Source organism: Mus caroli, unplaced genomic scaffold (assembly GCF_978045245.1).
Source record: "Mus caroli unplaced genomic scaffold, Mus_caroli_1 scaffold_10, whole genome shotgun sequence".
Lineage (NCBI taxonomy): Eukaryota > Metazoa > Chordata > Mammalia > Rodentia > Muridae > Mus > Mus caroli.
The window spans coordinates 34,971,226-34,989,470 of NW_028227265.1; the positions used below are offsets into that span (position 1 = coordinate 34,971,226).

The window sequence follows — 18,245 nt, forward strand, 5'->3', positions numbered from 1 at the left end:
TGGAACACACCCGCTAAGTCGCTAAACAGCTTTTAGGTTGCCCATTTCTGCTGAGATGAAGAAACTGAGGTCAGGGACTGGAGCTAGAGTTCAGTGGTGGAGCACATGACTGAGCATGCTTGAAGTTGAGTTCTATCCCAGCACACAAATGGGCAACTAGCCAATCAATTATAGGAAGAAAGGAAGGGAGCAAGGAAGGAAGGGAGGGAGGGAGGGAGGGAGGGAGGGAGGGAGGGAGGAAGGAAGGAAGGAAGGAAGGAAGGAAGGAAGGAAGGAAGGAAGGAAGGAAAGAAGGAAGGGATTGATGACTGAGGTCAGAGAGATTAAGAAACATCTACATTAAGTGGGGAATGGGTAACACTCCCCAGCATTCTCTGGTGGGCAGGCAATAGGCAGCAGGTAGTAACAGTGGCTAATCCGCAACTTTTTGTGCCAGGAAATCCTGCCCTGTTCTGACACACACCTTTCCACACACCTTTCCACACCCCTTCCTGGAACCCAGCATAATAAAACCAGTGTCCCTCCAGGGACTCAGGCTGGCAAGCTCATAATCTGTTCAGGCTGTCACCTAACACTCAGGACCTCATTTGGGATGAAGGGTAGACTCCCATTCCTCATATAACATTTACTGGGTACCTTCTGTGTACCAAGGTACTGTTCAAGTATGAAGAAGGCACAGCCTGTTCGGTGGAGACGATGCCCACTGGAGGAAGAGAGAGGTAAGGAGCCGATGCACAGACAAATAAATGAGATGACTTCAGACTGACAAACACCCTGGGAAAAACATAGTAAGATAAAGGGATGGGGATATGCCTCCTCCCTCCTGTCTCTTCCTCTCAGATTCCAGCGGACAGAGCTGTGGCTGTGGGTGATAAGTAGACGGTACTCCAACACACTAACCAGTAGTTTCTTTGGCCTCTGTGGGAGCCAGATTCAGGAGGCAAACAAGAGCAAAGGACACAGAAGGCACCTCTGGCCCAGGGTCAGTCTTCAAGCATTGTCTCTCCTGGACAGCAAGGGGTGGACCATGATCGGATGGTCACCATCTCCAGCCTGCCCTGCCTAGATGGCAGGGTGCCCGAGCCTCCTGCTTCTATAGAGACCACACAGACCTTTCGGAAGCCATGTGCTTCGAAGCGAGATGGCTGGATTCTGGAGGTGTTCTGTTCCTACCCTCTGCAGCCCCAGCCTATCTCGCAGGGCTAGGGGAGGGCAGAAGAGGGGAAGGCAGGAACACCTAGGAAGTCTCAGCAGGTAAAGATGCTTTCTCCTGACAGGAGTGCAATTACTAGAGAGTGCTTTTTCCGTCTTCTGTTCAAGCTGTCAGAGCCCAGTGAGGTCAGCTCCAGGTAGGGGTGATGGGACCCCTACCCAGGATGCATTACTTCAAATGTGTTCTTTACATTTGGGCTGAGTAGAACGAACCTTCCTACCCTGGCCTCTCTGCCCCTCGAATGGCCCAGAGGTACCAGTATCTGATTCCAGGACTCGTCTCTTAAGCCTCACCCCCCCCCCCCAGCAAAAAAATTCCAGAAGGAATGTTGGATGCAGTCATGCGAATCAAGTGCACTAATATTCCCAGGAACAATGGGATGACAGCTGTTCCCAAGTGCCTCCCGCACCAGTCACAGCGCTGACACACAGGCTCTTTGTCACCTAAATGGGTCCTCATAACTACCTTTAAGGAAGCACTCAATTACCTGGAAAGAGAAGGGGACAGAGAGTGCACGCACACCTCACTATTATACAGATAAACTGAGGCTCCATTTTGACCCTCTTCTTCACGTGGTCCCCTCAGGGTTTTTAATTCTTAAGGCACTGGGGGAGGGCTTGAAAGGCAATCACAGACCCTCATGAAGAGCTCTCCACGTGTAAGAATACCTTCCCCGTTTCCTGGCCCTAGCCTTCCTACGGCTCTGTAAATGGGCTGGTATTGCCGTCTGCCCTCGTTTCACAGATGGAAAAACACCCAGAGCCAAAGGGTGTGTGTGTGTGTGTGTGTGTGTGTGTGTGTGTGTGTGTGTGTGTGTAGGCATGAAGGCATGAAGGCAGGAAGCAACAGAGAACTCAAGCATCCATAGCCTTTGTCCCTGGTTTTTCCATGCAGAAATGCATCTGATGAACTCTCCCATTCCAAGGGCTCATTATCATCTGAGGACAACCCCAGAGTTCACTGGGCCCCCTGCCAAGGTGGCAATAAACTCTCGCTTTAGTGTTTGTGCCTGGTCAGTTTCCAGGAGGCCCTGGAGACGGTCCTACTTTATAGAAACTGGAAATACACAGTTGAGACCACCATCCCACTTCCGGTCACAAAAAGGTGTTCAAGGCCAGGTAAGTCTCTCACAACTCCCGTATTGGGACTGTTCACAGGCCACTAGAAATGACAACCCAACCCAAAATGCCTCCCTTCCTGTGGGAGAAGGGCTCTCATCCAATGCAAAAGGCAGCACTCTTGACCTCACAAGGGGAGTTGCAGCCACTTGACCAGAAGTCAGAGAGCAAAGGACTAGGAGTCAGTAGGCACCTCTGGCCCTGACTGCAATCCTGAAGCATCAGGGACCTTATATTGTCTCTCCTGGACAGCAGCTTTCCCGACAAGAAGGAAGGATGACCAGGCCCTCCCACTTTGACAGTCCACATCAAATCCCTTCTGAGCTCATGGTGAGGGAGCTATATTCTGGAAGAGTTTAGCTCTGCCTGGAAGAAGGCAAAGGGAGGGGATCTCCCCAGGCTGGAAAGCAGGACCCTAACCCTGGACTAGGGAATTCTCAGCAGGAAGCCTGCCTAGCAACAATGCCTCCAAACAAAGATGCGGTAGACACCTCCAGGGGCAGTATAATACTCCTTCCCATCTCTGAGAGGGGCAGTATAATACCCCTTCCCATCTCTGCGTGACAGTTCCAGACCCCTACATGATGGTGGTCTGTGGTCAGACAAAACAAAGGGCATCTGGGCTAATTCTCAAAGGCCTTTCCCCTTTCCCCTTCCCCCAGAATTCTTATAGGGCAGGAAGAATCAGAGTACAAGGAGGACCCTTTGAATGGCCACCCAGCTCCGGACTGCTATTGCACCTGTGACCTTGGGCACTCCCAGCCTCCTTTTGAGGTAGCCCCTTATCCAAAGACTAGCCAGCTATACCAAAGACAGGATTCGGGAAGGGAGGGGAAGAGAAGGAAAGAGGAGCATTAGTCTCCTTTATTTTTCCCAGGAGCACCGTTGCGGGGATGGGGAAAAAAAGAAGGGCTTCTCGCTTCCTCCTCCACCCCTTGAAACACACAGGTGCCAGACAGCTTTTGCGCAAAAACTAGTTTGCAAACACACTCCGACTTCTGGAACGCCGCCCAGCACTATTCCCCATCTCTTCTCCCCAGTTGGAGCAGGGAGTCGGCCCTAAGGGCTGATCCCAAGTAGCGCCAGGTCCTGGTCAGGGTGGGGTCAAAGGGCGCGCTCGCCTCCAAACAATTGTGCTGGCGGCTGCCCACAGTCGCCCTCTAGACACCTAACGGTGGAAGAGGGTCTCCCAAATAGCTAGCCAGTGTCCCCGAAGCCGCCCATCCTCTAGCCGCCCCCCGCAGACGGGCGCCCCCGCGTGGCCGGGTGGGAGCTGAGTCCCCCACCCCACCCAAGGCGTGCTGCGGGGGGTGGGGGGAGAGCGGCGGCCAGGGACGTCGGAGTCCCTTCGGCTGAACCCACTCCCCCTCCAAGCCCCAGGCCGAACTTGAGCGCACGCAGTGCCCGGCCCGCCCTCGCCGCGGACCCCACTCACCGCGCTTTCTGCAGCCTCAGCGTGCTCCGGGCCGCCGGGGCATCCCCGCGCGCTGTGCTATCGGCCGGGCGGCGGCGCGGGACAGGCTCAGGGCGCTACCCGCGCGGCCGTACCCACTCGTGCGCTCGCCCGGGCTGGGGCTGGCCCTCCTCGGGCCCCGGCTGCGGCGCGGGCTCCTCCCTCCAGTCGAGGGAGGATGTGGGCGGGAAGCGGGCGCGAGGCGGGCGCTTCCTGGAGGGGCGGCTCTCCGGGCTAAGCGGGAGCCTGTCCCGCTCCCGGCTGGTGGCCCGCGAGGACCTGGATGCAGCAGGCTGCCACTCCGAGTGATGCCGCGAATTCGCACCCAGCGCCGGGCCCGCCGCTCTGGGCGTCAGGCACCGCCGAGCTCTCCGCGTTGCGCTCCAGTTCAAGATGCGGGGACCCGGGGGTGCGATCTCCTGGCCCGCTAGACCCCCGGGGCGCCGCCCGCGGCTCTCACCCCAAAGCGCGCAGGGCTCAGCACGGAACCCTCGGGGAGACGCCCAGGACTTGCCTCCGAGCTGTTGGAGCCGCACAAGACCCGCAGTGTTTTCTTTTTTCTTTTTTTTATTTTATTATTATATATTTTTTAATTTCTTTCAATAGCGTTTTCTTGCCGCCTGAGACTGGGAAGATGACACATATTCCCGTGACAAAGACGATGAGATAAAGACGTTCGGAGTGGGGTTTGGGATCAACGGGAGAGCTGAGGCCTCCCCTCTGTGCAGCCAGCTTTTGAACCAGAGGCACCAGTTCTTAAGGGACTGTTTTGTCGCTGGGCAGCTGGTGGTCGCTCAGTGGTATTTTGTACCCTCGGAGCAAGTAAACCACTGGACATCAGGACGGAAGCCCTTTTAACCAGATTCTGTTGTGGGAGGTGTAGGGGGAGACATGGCTGTCCAGAGGTCTTAATAAGCATGGCCAAAGCCCTGGGCCCTGGTGTGCAAGTCTGGGGATTGTAGGGCTGAGTGGTAAAGCCTTGCACTGAGGTTGTAGGTTTTCTATTCCAGACAGATAAGAGTTAATGCGGGAGACTCACGCTGCAGCTCTGAGATCCCTCCACCTCTGAGTCACAAGCACTTTGCAGCCTTAGAAGGGCCCCCACTAAGCAGCCCCAGGGCACAGAGCTTTGTTCTCTCTGCCTGCCTGTCCCCGGAGCTTTCTGCTTTTCTCCAGATTCTCCTCGTCTTCTTGCGCAGAAAGTCCTCCATGCCCTCTGCTCAGCTCTGGGACAAAGCAACCTGTGGCGCCACTTAGAGCTGAGGTAGAAAATGGGGACTGCAATGTCTTCTCCAGACTGTGAAGCAATGGCAGGTAGACAAGTAGATGGATGAGAAGTTCAGGATGAAAGGCAATTAGCACAGAGACCCAACTCAGCTGTGGGATTTGACCAGCACTTTTCTAAGAACCCAGAAGAATATGGCGATTGGGGGGGGGGGGAGGGAAAAGATGTCACTAGGTCCTGGTCAGAAGAGCAGAGTACTAAGGTCAGGGGTCACAGCAATTCCATTCCTAAGTACCTACCCAAGAGAAATGAAAATGTTTGTTCAAGCAAAAACTTGAGCATGAATGCTTGCAGTTCAATAAACATTCTAGCTCAACTTATAAACAGTTCACTAGAGCCAAAATGTGGGCAAGATCCAATCTATACCAGCAGTTCATAAGGGAAAGTTCAGTGCAAAGTCCACACAGTGGAATATTACTCACCCAGGGAAAGTACTGACATATTAAAGTAGGGATAGTCTCCAAGGCAGCTCATCATAAAAGGCCGACTGAATAATTCCATTTTAGGAAATGCCCAGAAGAGACATAGCCACAGAGGTAGAAAGGGGATTCTAGTCATCCGGGCCTGGGAGGGAGAATGGATGTGGTTACTCTTTGATACAGGGTTTCTCCGAGGGAAGAAAAAAGGGTTTCAGGGCTGGAGAGATGGCTTAGTGGCTAGGACCACTGACTGCTCTTCCAGAGGTCATGAGTTCAATTCCCAGCAACCACATGGTGTCTCACAACCATTTGTAACGGATTCTGATGCACGCTCTTCTGGTCTGAAGTGAGGGACAGTGTACTCACATACATGAAATAAATAAATAAATAAATAAATAAATAAATAAATAAATAAATAAATAATTAAAAAATCCTGAAAAAGTGAGGGACAGCGTACTCACATACATTAAATAAATAAATAAATAAATAAACCCTGAAAAAAGATTTCAAAAGTAAGAATTGGATCTGGAATGTTTCCAAAAGGCTCATGTGTTGACATTTTACTCTATAAATCATTTCACTACTGGGAAGTACTGGAAACTTTAGAGGAAAGTTACCCAGTCACGGCCCTGATCTCTCTCGACATCACAAGGTGTGATGTTGTCTTCCTGAATGCCCAGTATCAACAGAGCCGGCATACCATGAGCCAAAACTACAAGCCAGAGGAAATCCTCCTTTTCACAACTGTTTTTCACATCGACGAGAAGTTGACTAACAGTTGTGTAACTCTACCGAAACCCAAAGGGCATGCATACTTTAAAGGGCAAGCGTCATACATGTTGATTATTGTCTTAGTTAGGGTTCTACTGCTATGAACAGACACCATGACCAAAACAACTCCTATAAAGGACAGCACTTAATTGGTGCTGGCTTACAGGTTCAGAGGTTCAGTCCACTATCATCAAGGCATCCAGGCAGACATGGTGCAGGCAGAGCTGAGAGTTCTACATCTTCATCTGAAGGCTGCTAGTGGAAGACTGGCTTCCAGGCAGCTAAGAGGAGGGTATTAAAGCTCACTCCCACAGTGACACACCTACTCCAATAAAGTCACACCTACTCTAACAAGGCCACACCTCTTAATAGTGCCACTCCCTGGGCCAAGCATACACAAACCATCACAGTTATATCTCCATAAAGCTGCCCTCCAGCCAAGGGCAGAGGTCAGGAGACACAGGTCAAGTGTTGGTCCCAGGTTAGAGTCACTCACTGCATGCCAGATGCAAGACCAGACAGTGAAGGTGAAGCTGCCTGTGTCTTGAGAGTCTAGAGAATTTTCTGTACAGTTGGAGGCCTGAACCCCATAAAAGGCTCCTGTGGGGCGCATGTAACTCAGCACAAGCTTCTGGGGTTTGTTCCCCTAGTGCTGGTTGCCTGGCCAAACTGCCAGAGTAACCCAGGGGGGCCTGTGCCCTTCCCTGTGTTTGTAAGCCAAAGATATCCTGAGCACCTGCCAGGCAAGTGTGTGGGAGGGGAAGGGACAGAGGGAGTTAGGATTATCGTGTATGTACCAGTACCCTAAAGCTTGGTCTGAGATCATGCAGGCTCAGTGAAGGCAGTTTTTGCTTGGGTTCAGACCACCGCTGGCTGCCGTCACAGGGAAAGCTTCCTCAAGCCCTGATAGGATCAAGAGTGTTCCGGTGGTGTGGCCATAGCCAAAGGAGGGTTTCCTTTCACTGTTGATGATGGCTGGCCACCCACTGTGACTTACTGGCAACCAATCCAGTGGGACCTAAGTTGCCTGGTGATCGTCCCCAAGCTGGCCACTGAGTGGTTTTTTCCTGTAAACTCTGGATGTGGTTTTCTTTGTGTGGTCAAAACAGAACCTAGATGGAGTACAGGAACGTTTCATATGGGGAGGGGGGCTCTTGTCTGCAGAACACCCAGACCTGCAGGCTACTTCGATCCCCAGCCTAGGACAACCCCAGGGTCTCTTTTGGCTCCTTGGAAATGCAGAATGCCAGCCCCAGGAGGCTCAGGCTTGCTGAAGCGGAACTCCGACATACATCACATGTGGAGGTTTTTATAGCTGGGCATTTATAGGGATCTTCTTCATCAGTTCCCCAAGGTGGTTTGGAACAGCGGCTTCTGGACAGATGTGCTAGGGAACAGAACAGACAAAGCAGTGGACGGGGGCTTCAGGTCTGAGAGAGAAATGGTAACTACAGTTCCCATCGGGAAGACGGACATTTGTGCCATCTTCGACCCTCTCCGATGATGAGCAAGTGACAGGGACCACGAGCTTCTCCCAACCCTGAGGGAGGACTTAGGTGCTCCCAGGCCAGGCCACATCCTGATCCCCGAGAAGGACCTCACACTTCTCATTGGTACCAGTGATGGGATTTCATTTGCTTCTCTCTGTATTTTTAAAAGGAGTCTACTCCCGAAGGAAGCCATCCTTGACACTGGGCCCTACTTGCTTTAGATGAAAACCTGCCAAGGTTCCCAAGCAGGTAGGCGGCAGGAAAGGAAGTTTCTCTAGGAAAAGAACAAGGAGTTGGCACACTGACTTGAGGTGGGCCTAGCCAGCTCGGAATTTGCCAGTCAGCCTGTGGTGTGTTTTGGGGCCAAATATTGTTTCTTGGAAGTTAGAACTTAGGCAGAACTAGAGAAAGCCTAATGAAAAACAACGGGCTACAAAGGAAGGACTGTCTCTGTGTTCTGGGCTCCCTGTCCTCGGAGACTACTCTGTGCAGGTCACTCGGTCTGGCACGTCTACTGGACGTGCTTGGTTCTTTTTTCAAATTTAACTATCCTGTCTTCAGTCTGGCCAAGATAGGAGTCAGAACAACTCCTGCTAGTCAACCTGGCAATTTCCCAGAAAAGGGAAACAGAATTGGACCTGGGATTTCTTGGTAAACTTCTTGGATCCTCTACCTGCTAACTTCCTGCCCGTGTTTGCCAGGTCTGCCCCTATTCTGGCCTGATAAGAGTGTCCTGGTATGACACTTGTGTTTGGCACTTGGCCGGAGGACTTTCTCCTCGTGCTTGGTGGGATGCCAGAGACAATGCAGAGGGCCAAAAAGGTCAGAACCAAGTCATCCTGGTGAGCCACAAGTATGCTTTGACATACCAAGCGCCTAGCCATAAATGGCCTTCTTTCTCCTTAGTTGTTCTGGGAAATTACTGGTGGGCCAACCTGCCCTCTAGTGACACTGAGCCATAACTGCACCCTACTGGCTTGGCTCTTCACAATGTGGGAGGAGGAGGAGGTGCCATTCTATCACTTGGGGGCATCTCTGCATCCTTTATGATACTCAACCCTGAGAAATAAAGGGAGATAGAATATAATCATCACTTATTTGTAACAGGAACTTTCTTCACCTTGCTTTCCTGACCTCACTAGTTATCTTGTGTCTGTATATGTGCATATATATATATATATGTGTGTGTGTGTGTGTGTGTGTGTGTATGTGTGTATATATATGCACATATACAGACATGTATATATGTATATGTGTGTATAGATGTGTGTGTGTGTGTGTGTATTGGAGAGAGAGAGAGAGAGAGAATGTGTGCACGTGCGCACATAGTGCACATAGCGCAGGTCCAAGTTACATTTTCAGCCATGTTCAAAATGTGCCACACTCTTGGTCAGGCAAAAAGCAAAGAAGGGTACTTGGTGTTGTGTCAGGATGATAAGGGAGGGACTGTAGCAACCCGAGGGATGAGTGCCCCAGCTAAAGGTCACATCTGTGTGGCCCCATCAGAGTGGCTTTGCTCCTCCAAGTGGAAGGGCTTGACTGGCTCCCTGCACCCCCACCCCATAGTGTCTCTCATAGACCAGGCTGGCCTGGAATTTGAAATGTAGCAAAGAGAGACCTTGAACTTTGATTCTCCTCCCTCTATGGCCCATGTTCTATATGCATATGCTACCGTGCCGGGCTTTGAGCTATCTCTGGGGAAGTCAGAGTTGAGATATTTTATGTACAAGTTCCCAAATTGAAAACACTGATCAATTCATGAAAGAGTTTTAAGTATTATGTAAGTCAAGCAAAGCCGTTTCTACCACCTAAGCTTTGATAGCAGCCTCATGCAGCAGGTGAGGTACGGTGAGTTGCCTGTGGTCACGTGACCAGCAACTTCCACCCATTGCCCTTGCTAGTTCACTTCTGTCTGACTCTACAGTTTTCCAGTCCACAGTACACTTCAGACCTCGGAGAAGCAGGAAACTTACCAGATACCAGCTACAGGCATTTACATCAGACACCAGTTACATCTGCGTTTATTGATCATTTGATATGGAGTGTTGTGAGGTTAGCCTTTGGAAATTACAAAACAAAGCAAAATACCATGGAGTTTCAAGTGGTCTCTGAATCCTGCTGAGGTAGTGGGTAGGCTAGACCTCGTGGCCTTGCCTACTATCCTGGAAGTACTTATCCCTAAACCTGTAGCTTGGCTTTGTCCCTTAAACCAGGAAAGAAGAGATGAGTGTGAACTCTCCCAAGCTCAGGTTAACTCCTAAGCCTAGGCTGGAAGTCCTTGGAAGAACACGATTAACAGAAGAGAGACTTGAGGCTCAGGCAGGAGGGGACTTCATGCTAAGCCCTGGCATGTCCCAGACCCGGGACCATTGGGCCACTCAATACTTAACTCCCTCTCCTAGCACAAGACAAAAAGTTTCTCCAGAAGGTGCTTATAAATACTTTTTTTTTTTTTTTAAAGAAAAAAGGCACCGAGCATTGAGCTTAGGGCTTTACACATGCTAGGAAGCACTCTAGCACTGAGCCATATCCCCAGCCCTTTCTGACCTTTTGAGACAGGATCTTACTAAATTACCTTGATTGGCCTTGAACTTGCAATCTGTCTGCCTCAGATTCCTGAACAGCTAGCTAAAAGGCTGTTCATATACCATAGCCTATACCATTAGCCTAACTTCATGTTTTTAAAAATAATAATAAATTAGGTCTTGGACTTATCTGTGGTCCCCTGTCAAGCTGTGTGTCATGTGATATGGACATCATGTCATAAGTGGATTCTGATCATGTGTATTTCGAATTACAGTGCTAAGAGGCTATGACCAGGTGTCATGCCACAAGTTCCATGTAATTCTACATTTGACCTACTCTGAGTATGACCTTCCCATGTCAAGAGGTCATAGTGCACCATACACAGCCTTTCCTGTATATATGACCTCATAATACCCTCATAATGTCAATGTCCCATTGGTAACACATGTCATGTATGATATATGATATATGGCCCTCTTTTGGTCAAACAAAGCTCTCAGTCCCTAAGAATGCGCTCCCTAGGGACTGTGACAGGAAAAATGTGTTCTTTCCTCCTGGGGCATTCGTAGGATGCTGGGCACCAATTGAGGTTCTTCTGAGTCCCCTCTCCTGGTGGGTGATGTGGCTGTCACTGGACTGGACTCATAAGTCTTGAGAAGTCCGTTGGGTTCCTCAAAGAGTCTGCTGATCAATGATGAAGATGTCCAGCCTGGGTTCCTGGCTCTGCAGACTCTGGGCCACATCGTTAGGAATGGGGTTGTTCCAGAGGCTGTGGGCAAAGACATGGACCTCAGCTCTAGAGTTGTTCCCTCATCCTCTTGTCTCTGCTCCTAACCTCCCTATAGGGCTCTGAGATCACGGCCTAAAGGAGAAGACAGTATGTCACCCAGTGGAGGTCGTATATACCAGGGTAGTGACCTTAGTATGATACCCCCTTCCCACTGAGAGTCAGCTAGCTATGTCCCAGACAGACTCTGCCCTATCCAGACCTTTCATCCGCACCACCCTCCCAGGTAGATACAGATGAGGCTCGGAGACATAAAGTCACAGATGCAAAGTTAACACAGTTGGCAAATGGTGTAACTGGGATTTGATCCAGGTCTGCTGGCTGCCAGATTCCTGATGGAATAGTCCAAGTCCCTCGTGGATAATCCTCAACCCAGGCTCTGTTTCTCCCCATAGGAGGTTGCTTTAAGTTGAGGGATCTGTGTGGCCTTCCACTACAAGACCCAGCCCTTTGTTACCGAATGACTGGGACGCAGGATCCCTGGACCAGCCCTTGAGCCAGGAGTTGGGCTCCACGTGCTGTGATCCGGTTCCACTCCAAGCTTTGCAGTGGACAGTGGCAGGGCAAGAGGGAAATAGAGGCAAGCGTGAGGCTGGAGGCGGGGGAGGGGGTGTTCCTTCTCCATGTCCCATCCCAGGCAAGACAAAGTCACCGTTCCCCCCTACTACCAGCACTTAGCAGAGGTCTCTGACTCCCACTGGGACAGTAGAAAGTCTAAAGGCTAGAGCATGGGAAGCACTAAGCTTGGTAGGGCCTTGGAGCCAGCTTGGGACAGTGTTCCAAGACACTGGACACATTTCTGGGAGGCAGGAATATTCCAGTAACCTCTGGGCTTGTTCAGGATGAGGGTCCCTTCTGTACCACCCCCCCCCACACACACACACACAAGGGGATAATCATACTCCACTTTCTTCAGCTGTCCCATCTGCGGCAGGACCTGGGCCAACTCAGCAGCCACCTCATCTCCAAGGCGATTCCAGGACAGCCTGCAAGGTGGGGGGCAGGGAGGAAGCTCAGAGGTGGGAGGGCACTGAGTGGAAGGAGTGCAGTAGTTAATGCGCTAGGTGCCAGCAGTGGTGTGCACACGAAGTGTTAGTTACTCAGCCAGGTGCTTGAGTCCCCAGCCCTGAAGAATTCTCAGGGTACAGGTGGTTCCTTCCTCCCTGTCCACCCCCACCCTATTCCAGAGCATCATGTTCCTCAGAAACCACAATATGACGCAAGGTACGCCAAGCCAACACCTCGCTGCGATGCCCACTTCCCATGTGATAATGTGTGTCATAATTTAAAAACCTCCGCCAACGTTGTTTTTGCTTTAGGAAATTAATCTTCAATGGAAGCATATGTCTCTACTGTTCGAGAAGTCTCCCTGTGAAGGGATCTATAGGGAAAGTGTTGAAGAGAGAAGACAGCGCCATGTCCTTCCCAGGGGACTCAGTGCTTTGCTTCATTCCCACTGGCTCAAAAGGGAGGGTCACCGGTCACTGGTTATAAAGGGATGGCTCAAGATCAGCAAGTGCTGGCCTGAGGCAGGAGGAGGGGTTTGAAGAACCTTGAAGACTGAGGGTTTAGCTCCATAGCCTAATACTCACCTGATGTGCATGAGGCTCTGGGTTCTGTCCCGGAGACAGAAAAACAAACAAACAAACAAACAAACAAGCCAGGCGTGGTGGCGCACGCCTTTAATCCCAGCACTTGGGAGGCAGAGGCGGGCGGATTTCTGAGTTCCAGGCCAGCCTGGTCTACAAAGTGAGTTCCAGGACAGTCAGGGCTATACAGAGAACTCCTGTCTCAGAAAACAAACAAACAAACAAAAACAAAAAAACCCAAAACAAACAAACAAACAAGCCAAAACAAAACCAACTCCCCAAACTATTTAGGATGCAGACCTAGAAATCCTCTTGCACTCTGTGCGCTGTACTTTGAGAGTTAGAATTTTCTTCTCTATGCCCAGGGCCTCAAGCCCCAGCAGTCAGGTTTAATGATTTGACAGTACTGCCATGGTCTGAGGTCTGAGGCAGTGGGATGGCCAAAGGGGTCATAGCCAGTGTGTGAGGGGATGGCTTCTACCAGTTTCTGTCTTCTGCATTAGCACAATTAGTTACAGGCTAGAGAGATGCTCAGTGGTTAAGAGCACTAACTGCTCCTCCGAAGGTCCTAAGTTCAAATCCTAGCAGCCACATGGTGGCTCACAACCATCTGTAATGAGATCTGACGCCCTCTTCTGGTTCTTCTGAAGTCAGCTACAGTGTACTTATGTATAATAATAAATCTTTGGGCCAGAGCAAGCAGGGACTGAGTGATCAGGGTTGACCAGAGCGAGCAGGGATCCTAAAAATTCAATTCCCAACAACCACATGAAGGCTCACAATCATCTGTACAGCTACAGTGTACTCACATACATAAAATAAATAAATAAATCTTATTTAAAAAATAAAAAAAGAACAACTAATTATAGGTAAAGGCTTATAAAAGCCCCCCAGAGGGAAGGTCTAAGACAAAAATCCTTTGCAGACCAAGTGACCGATCTCCCTTCCCATTCCACAGACGAACTAGCTCTGCCCTGTGTCACTGGAGCGCATGGGGTAAGATTATGAGGCAAGAAAGGGCTTCGCATCTCCAGAAGGGAGGGCTGGCAGAGAGGGTGGGACAGCAGTAGCTCATAGTAGGCAGGGCCAGGTGCCTCTGGCATCCTTTCTTCCCGACCCAGAGCCCATCCAAGCACTCACAAGAGTTTCTCCAGGGCTGGGCAGAGTGTGAGGTTGGCAGCAAGGTGCCTGGCAGCTTGGTCTTCAATCTTGCATAACTCCAGGCTGGGATGGAATAGGGGTGACCCTCTGAGACAGGGACCAGAACCAGCAAGTGCCCTTTCCCCATAATGAAACCAGGAGGGACCAGAGTGACCTGGCCAGGGCTAGGGGGCAAGTCTTAGAAAATTATCTTTCCCCCATCCCTAAGTTCCATCTCTTCAGGGGCTCTCTTGAGAATAAGACTTCACTGGAAGAGATTCGTGGTCCTTCTGCAAGACCCCAGACAATCAGGGAAGGCTACTCACTCAATTTGTCTAAGCAGTGGGAGCCTCTTGGAGAAACGTGGGACACCTCCAGCCAGGTTATTCTCTGCGAAGCTGTGGGACAGGTTAGACACCAGTCAGAACTTCCCCAGACCCTCCCAGCCTGTCCCTCTGCCCAGGAAGGACCCCACCTCACCTGACCTCTTCTATGTGTGGGCATTGCTCCAGGGCCTGGGCCAGGCTCAGGGCCCCCTCTGGACCCAGATGACTGAATGGCAGGCTGTAGAAAGGGCAAGGTGAGAGGCGCCTCGGCCAGCTTTGGGGGTTGGGAGCCTTCCTTAAGCCTCATATTCTTGGAGTTGTGCCTCAGACTAGAGCATCAACCTTAGCTGGCCTTTGACCCTAAGGACCACAAAGGACCCAGTAGATGCCAAGGTCCCCAACTTATGGGTCTGGTACACTAAGTTCAAGGCTTGACTTCTTCTTCTACTAGGAAGTTAAGCTTTTCACCCTGTTTTTGGTCTTAGCTCTCTTTCTAGAATATAGTTCCTGTCTCAGAGAATCCCAGACCCAGAGCTGGATGGGACTCAGGAAGCCACCAACTTGACTTAACAGAAGATGGGACAATGCTCTTGTAGCTTTTTCACATGGCCTTTTGCTGACATTTTATTCAAACACCAGAGACTCGTTCTCAAGCAGGAACACTTGGGTTGGTGACATCTTTTACAAACGAAGAAACTGAGGCTCTGAAGGGGCAGAAACCTGGCCAGGGGCTCCCAGAGGCAACAGATAGGGTCGACACTAAGCTTAATCTGGGGAATGCGGAGTGGCAGCAGGGAGTGGGCCATGGTAATCTAAGGCTAAGCTGCTCAACCCCTGGCCTGCTTAGATCCCACTTCTCCTGGGTCCTCTCTCCACTGCTCTGTATGCTAATTGGCAGGGGGAACACTCACCACAGGACCCTGAGTTGTGGGGGCAATCTCTGAGCCAGCTCCAGGGCTGTGGGCTCCCCCAGATCATTGTTGCCCAGTCTAAAAGAAGATAGGATAGAGTGCCCAGTGTTGACAGCCTGCTCAGGATCCCACTCTGTCCGGTTCTAAAGGAACAAGAGGTCCAGGGGGATCCCACCTGGATAGAGACTCACTTGATCTCCTCCAAGTGCTCGAAATGGGTGAGAGACTTCACCAGCTGCACTCCCCCAGCTGGGCCAATCGCGTTCCCCGAGAGGCTGTGGAAGGGGAGCTTATTGGACCTTCTCTTCCCTCATCCCTCCCACAACATTTGCATAAGAGATGCAGCCACGCCTCCCTCCTGATGAACACAAAGACCCAGAGGACATAGGAGATGACAATTCTTGCCACCAAGACTGGGAGAGCTTCCCTTTTTCATTGCTGGCCCAGTGTCTCCCAGAAGCAGGGTAGAGTCCCTGCAGGCTTTTCTCGGTAGGGCTGAGACTCACTCAAATTTCCTGAGTTCTGGCAGTTTTGGCAAGATGGCAGCTAAGCACTGGGTACCCACGTCTCCAATCTGGTTGTAACTCAAGCTTGGGGAGAAAAGCAAAGATGAAAAACTATCAGGCTGCCTCCTGTCTCCCATCTCATCTTGCACACACCCCTTCTGGTTCGCACGTGAGTCTCATCATCCCACGTTTGGATAGGACTCCCAACTCTTGGTGCCTGCTTAGGATGTTCTCCCTGTTGTCTTCCTAGAATTGTTCCTGACTCTTGCATATCATCTAGGGAAGTCCAGGGATCTCCCCTGGAGTTGCTTATGCAGTGTGGAAGTGTGTGAAGGCATGAGAGTAAGAAATGAAGGGGGTACTTGAAGAGACACCCCAACCCCTTCAGTTTTTCCTGCCAAAGTTGCATGGGATCTGGGGGAAAGGCTGGCAACTTGTTCCAGATCCTCCAAGCTGTCAGTAACCCTGAAGAGTGTCAGAAGGCAGCAGCCACTGTCGCCAATGCCATTCCTGCTCAGCCCGGAGAAGCAGAGTGCAGACTCAGAGGGGAAGAAAGGCACCCTCCAGACTGATAAACCTATATTCGTCCAGAAACTCGTATGCCACTCACATATGAGCTTCCTCTAGAGGAAAGTGAGCAGAATAGTATTGGCTTCTCCCAGTGTCCCGGCTAAGAAACGGAGCAGCAGAGGTTCACAGTGACTCGCAGGCAAGGCAGACATGATGCTTCAAGCCCCCCGCCTGAAACAGTTATTATAATTCTTGTCTGCCTGGACCCCAGCAACAGAGTTCCCCAGGATGGCAAGTAGGTTCCCCAGTTAAGGCATCTGAGCTAAAATAGGGGGATTCCTCTGTCATCATTAACACGGCTAATTATGGCTACCACCACCACTACCACCACCACCATCACCACCACCACCACCACCCTCATAATTATTACTGTTGCCTTTTCTACTCCTGGAATGGTCTTGCTCGTATGAGAGGCAAGAGCTAAGCTAAACTAAAAGTAAGCTAAATTACCCAGAGAAATTATTTGTCTTCTTGTTCTAGGGGTTGTTTTCTTTTGTACATGAACTTGTAGCAATCTGCCTTGAAGCCAGTTGATTTTGGATCCTCTGTGCCCCTCAGTGCGTTAACCACAGGTCCTGCCAGAATCAGGCTGGGCCTCTGATGGAACCAAATGCCTGTGGCACCCCCGGGGCTTGTTTTAGCCACAATATTTAGTGTTTGCGGTAAACTACATCATAAGAGAGTGTGGCATTCTCTTGTCAAGTAGGCCGGGGTGGGGGGGTGTGATAATACAGGGGAGATTAAGTCTAGCCCCTCACTTCACAAAGTGCAATCTCTGGCCCTTAAAACCACCGCCACTGAGGGGTGCTCACTGGAAACACAGGATCTGGGCACCAGGACTCAGTCTAATTCTTATCTTAACAGGAATCTGCAGAGAAACCTATGCATATGAAGGGCTTCTATAGGGCACGGACCCCACCCAGCTATATCACTTTTGTATCCAGGAAGCTGGTGGCACTAGGAAGGAAGAACAGCAGGCACCAGCCCAAAAGGGGGCAGGGATGTCCCCAGAGGGAACCAGCACAGGTTCCGAAGGAGGTGTCTAATGTTCCCCTAATTATTCACCAAAGGTCCTGCAGTAGAGTCATTTGGCTTAGTCCTTGAATGAGCAAGGCCAGAGAGGAGGCTCCCAATGGTAAGAAACTAAGGCTAGAGAGAGGAGGCCGGATGAACTCTGCATGCCTGGGCTGCAGACTAAGGCCTTGTCCAGCTGGACTCATGAGGCCTCTACACTGAGCATACCCACAGCCCTCCAGTGTAAATCGTGAACAGCAAATTGGCACCTATACATTGTGCATGGACTATTGAGTCGCATGGCCAGTGGTTCTGTGTTCTCAACCACATACCTAAACTGGAGCTGAGCAGTAACAGAGATCATGTGACAGGAGCCAAAGACTGGGCTGAGGCCATCTTGAAATGTGGGTGCACTGTCATGTCCATTTTACAGATGAGGAACACTGAGGCTCAGAGGGGAAGGGAACCTACTCAAGGTTTTAAGAGGAAGCAGCAGCGGCAGCAGTGAGAATAAAACCTAAAACCTCAGGACCCCTTTCCAGGGCCCTAGCTATCTGTTCCCCACTGGCTGGTGGTGATCCCAAGGTCGCCAGCCTGAACACTGAAGAGAAACAAATGACAGTCTTAGCCAAGGCTTCTACAGAGTGAATGCGGCCAGCCCCTGCTCACAGCACTCACCAAGTATTATTATTTCACTTAATCCTCATAATCCCAGGAAATCAAAGCTCAGAAAGAAGACTTAGCCTAGAGCAGCGAAACGTGTGCCTAAGCCAGCATGGCGACGTGGCAGCAGGACTTGGCCAACTGCCTCCATTTCCTAGGGATATGGTTCTTAAGGACAGTGCTGAAATGACACAGCCTCAGCCAGCAAAGGCCATCAGCAGCCTATCAAGAGCCTATCCGCCTGAAGGGCCTGGCTCTAAGCAGGGTCCTCTCCCATAACCTGAGGAGGGTGTGAGGACAGCCGGAAAAACTGGCTGGGTTTGAGGAGAGCCACCAGTGGCAGAAGACATGGATATGACAGGTCTGGCTTTTGTACACTGAGGACCCTTCCCCTTCTTTCAGACAATGAGGAAGGACGTGGTAAGGAGCAGCCTGAGTGTCTGGGATTCAAGACAGAGAGTGAT

The 18,245-nt window shown here is 50.9% G+C and overlaps 2 protein-coding genes across 6 annotated transcripts in view; both read right to left on the reverse strand.

Moving 5' to 3' along the window:
* The window catches only part of Cpne2 (copine 2), a 38,558-nt gene extending 33,908 nt beyond the window's left edge, over positions 1-4,650 (reverse strand). Inside the window, exon 1 of the mRNA XM_021169647.2 lies at positions 3,767-4,650. The gene's annotated coding sequence lies outside the window, so the exon portion shown is untranslated. The remainder of the gene's footprint in view (positions 1-3,766) is intronic.
* A 5,104-nt stretch (positions 4,651-9,754) lies between these two features.
* The window catches only part of Nlrc5 (NLR family CARD domain containing 5), an 86,126-nt gene continuing 77,635 nt past the window's right edge, over positions 9,755-18,245 (reverse strand). For 3 of the 5 annotated variants that reach the window (XM_029480352.2, XM_029480351.2, XM_029480353.2), the window contains 9 exons: positions 15,535-15,618; positions 15,220-15,303; positions 15,029-15,106; positions 14,272-14,355; positions 14,118-14,189; positions 13,792-13,875; positions 11,965-12,048; positions 11,520-11,603; positions 9,755-11,044 (listed from right to left, as the gene is read on the reverse strand). In XM_029480352.2, the coding sequence (XP_029336212.1) occupies positions 10,948-11,044; positions 11,520-11,603; positions 11,965-12,048; positions 13,792-13,875; positions 14,118-14,189; positions 14,272-14,355; positions 15,029-15,106; positions 15,220-15,303; positions 15,535-15,618 (751 nt within the window). In that variant the 3' untranslated portion in view covers positions 9,755-10,947. Of the gene's footprint in view, positions 11,045-11,519; positions 11,604-11,964; positions 12,049-13,791; positions 13,876-14,117; positions 14,190-14,271; positions 14,478-15,028; positions 15,107-15,219; positions 15,304-15,534; positions 15,619-18,245 lie in introns of those variants that run through there. The other 2 variants (XR_003837390.2, XM_029480354.2) reach the window with 2 other exon arrangements.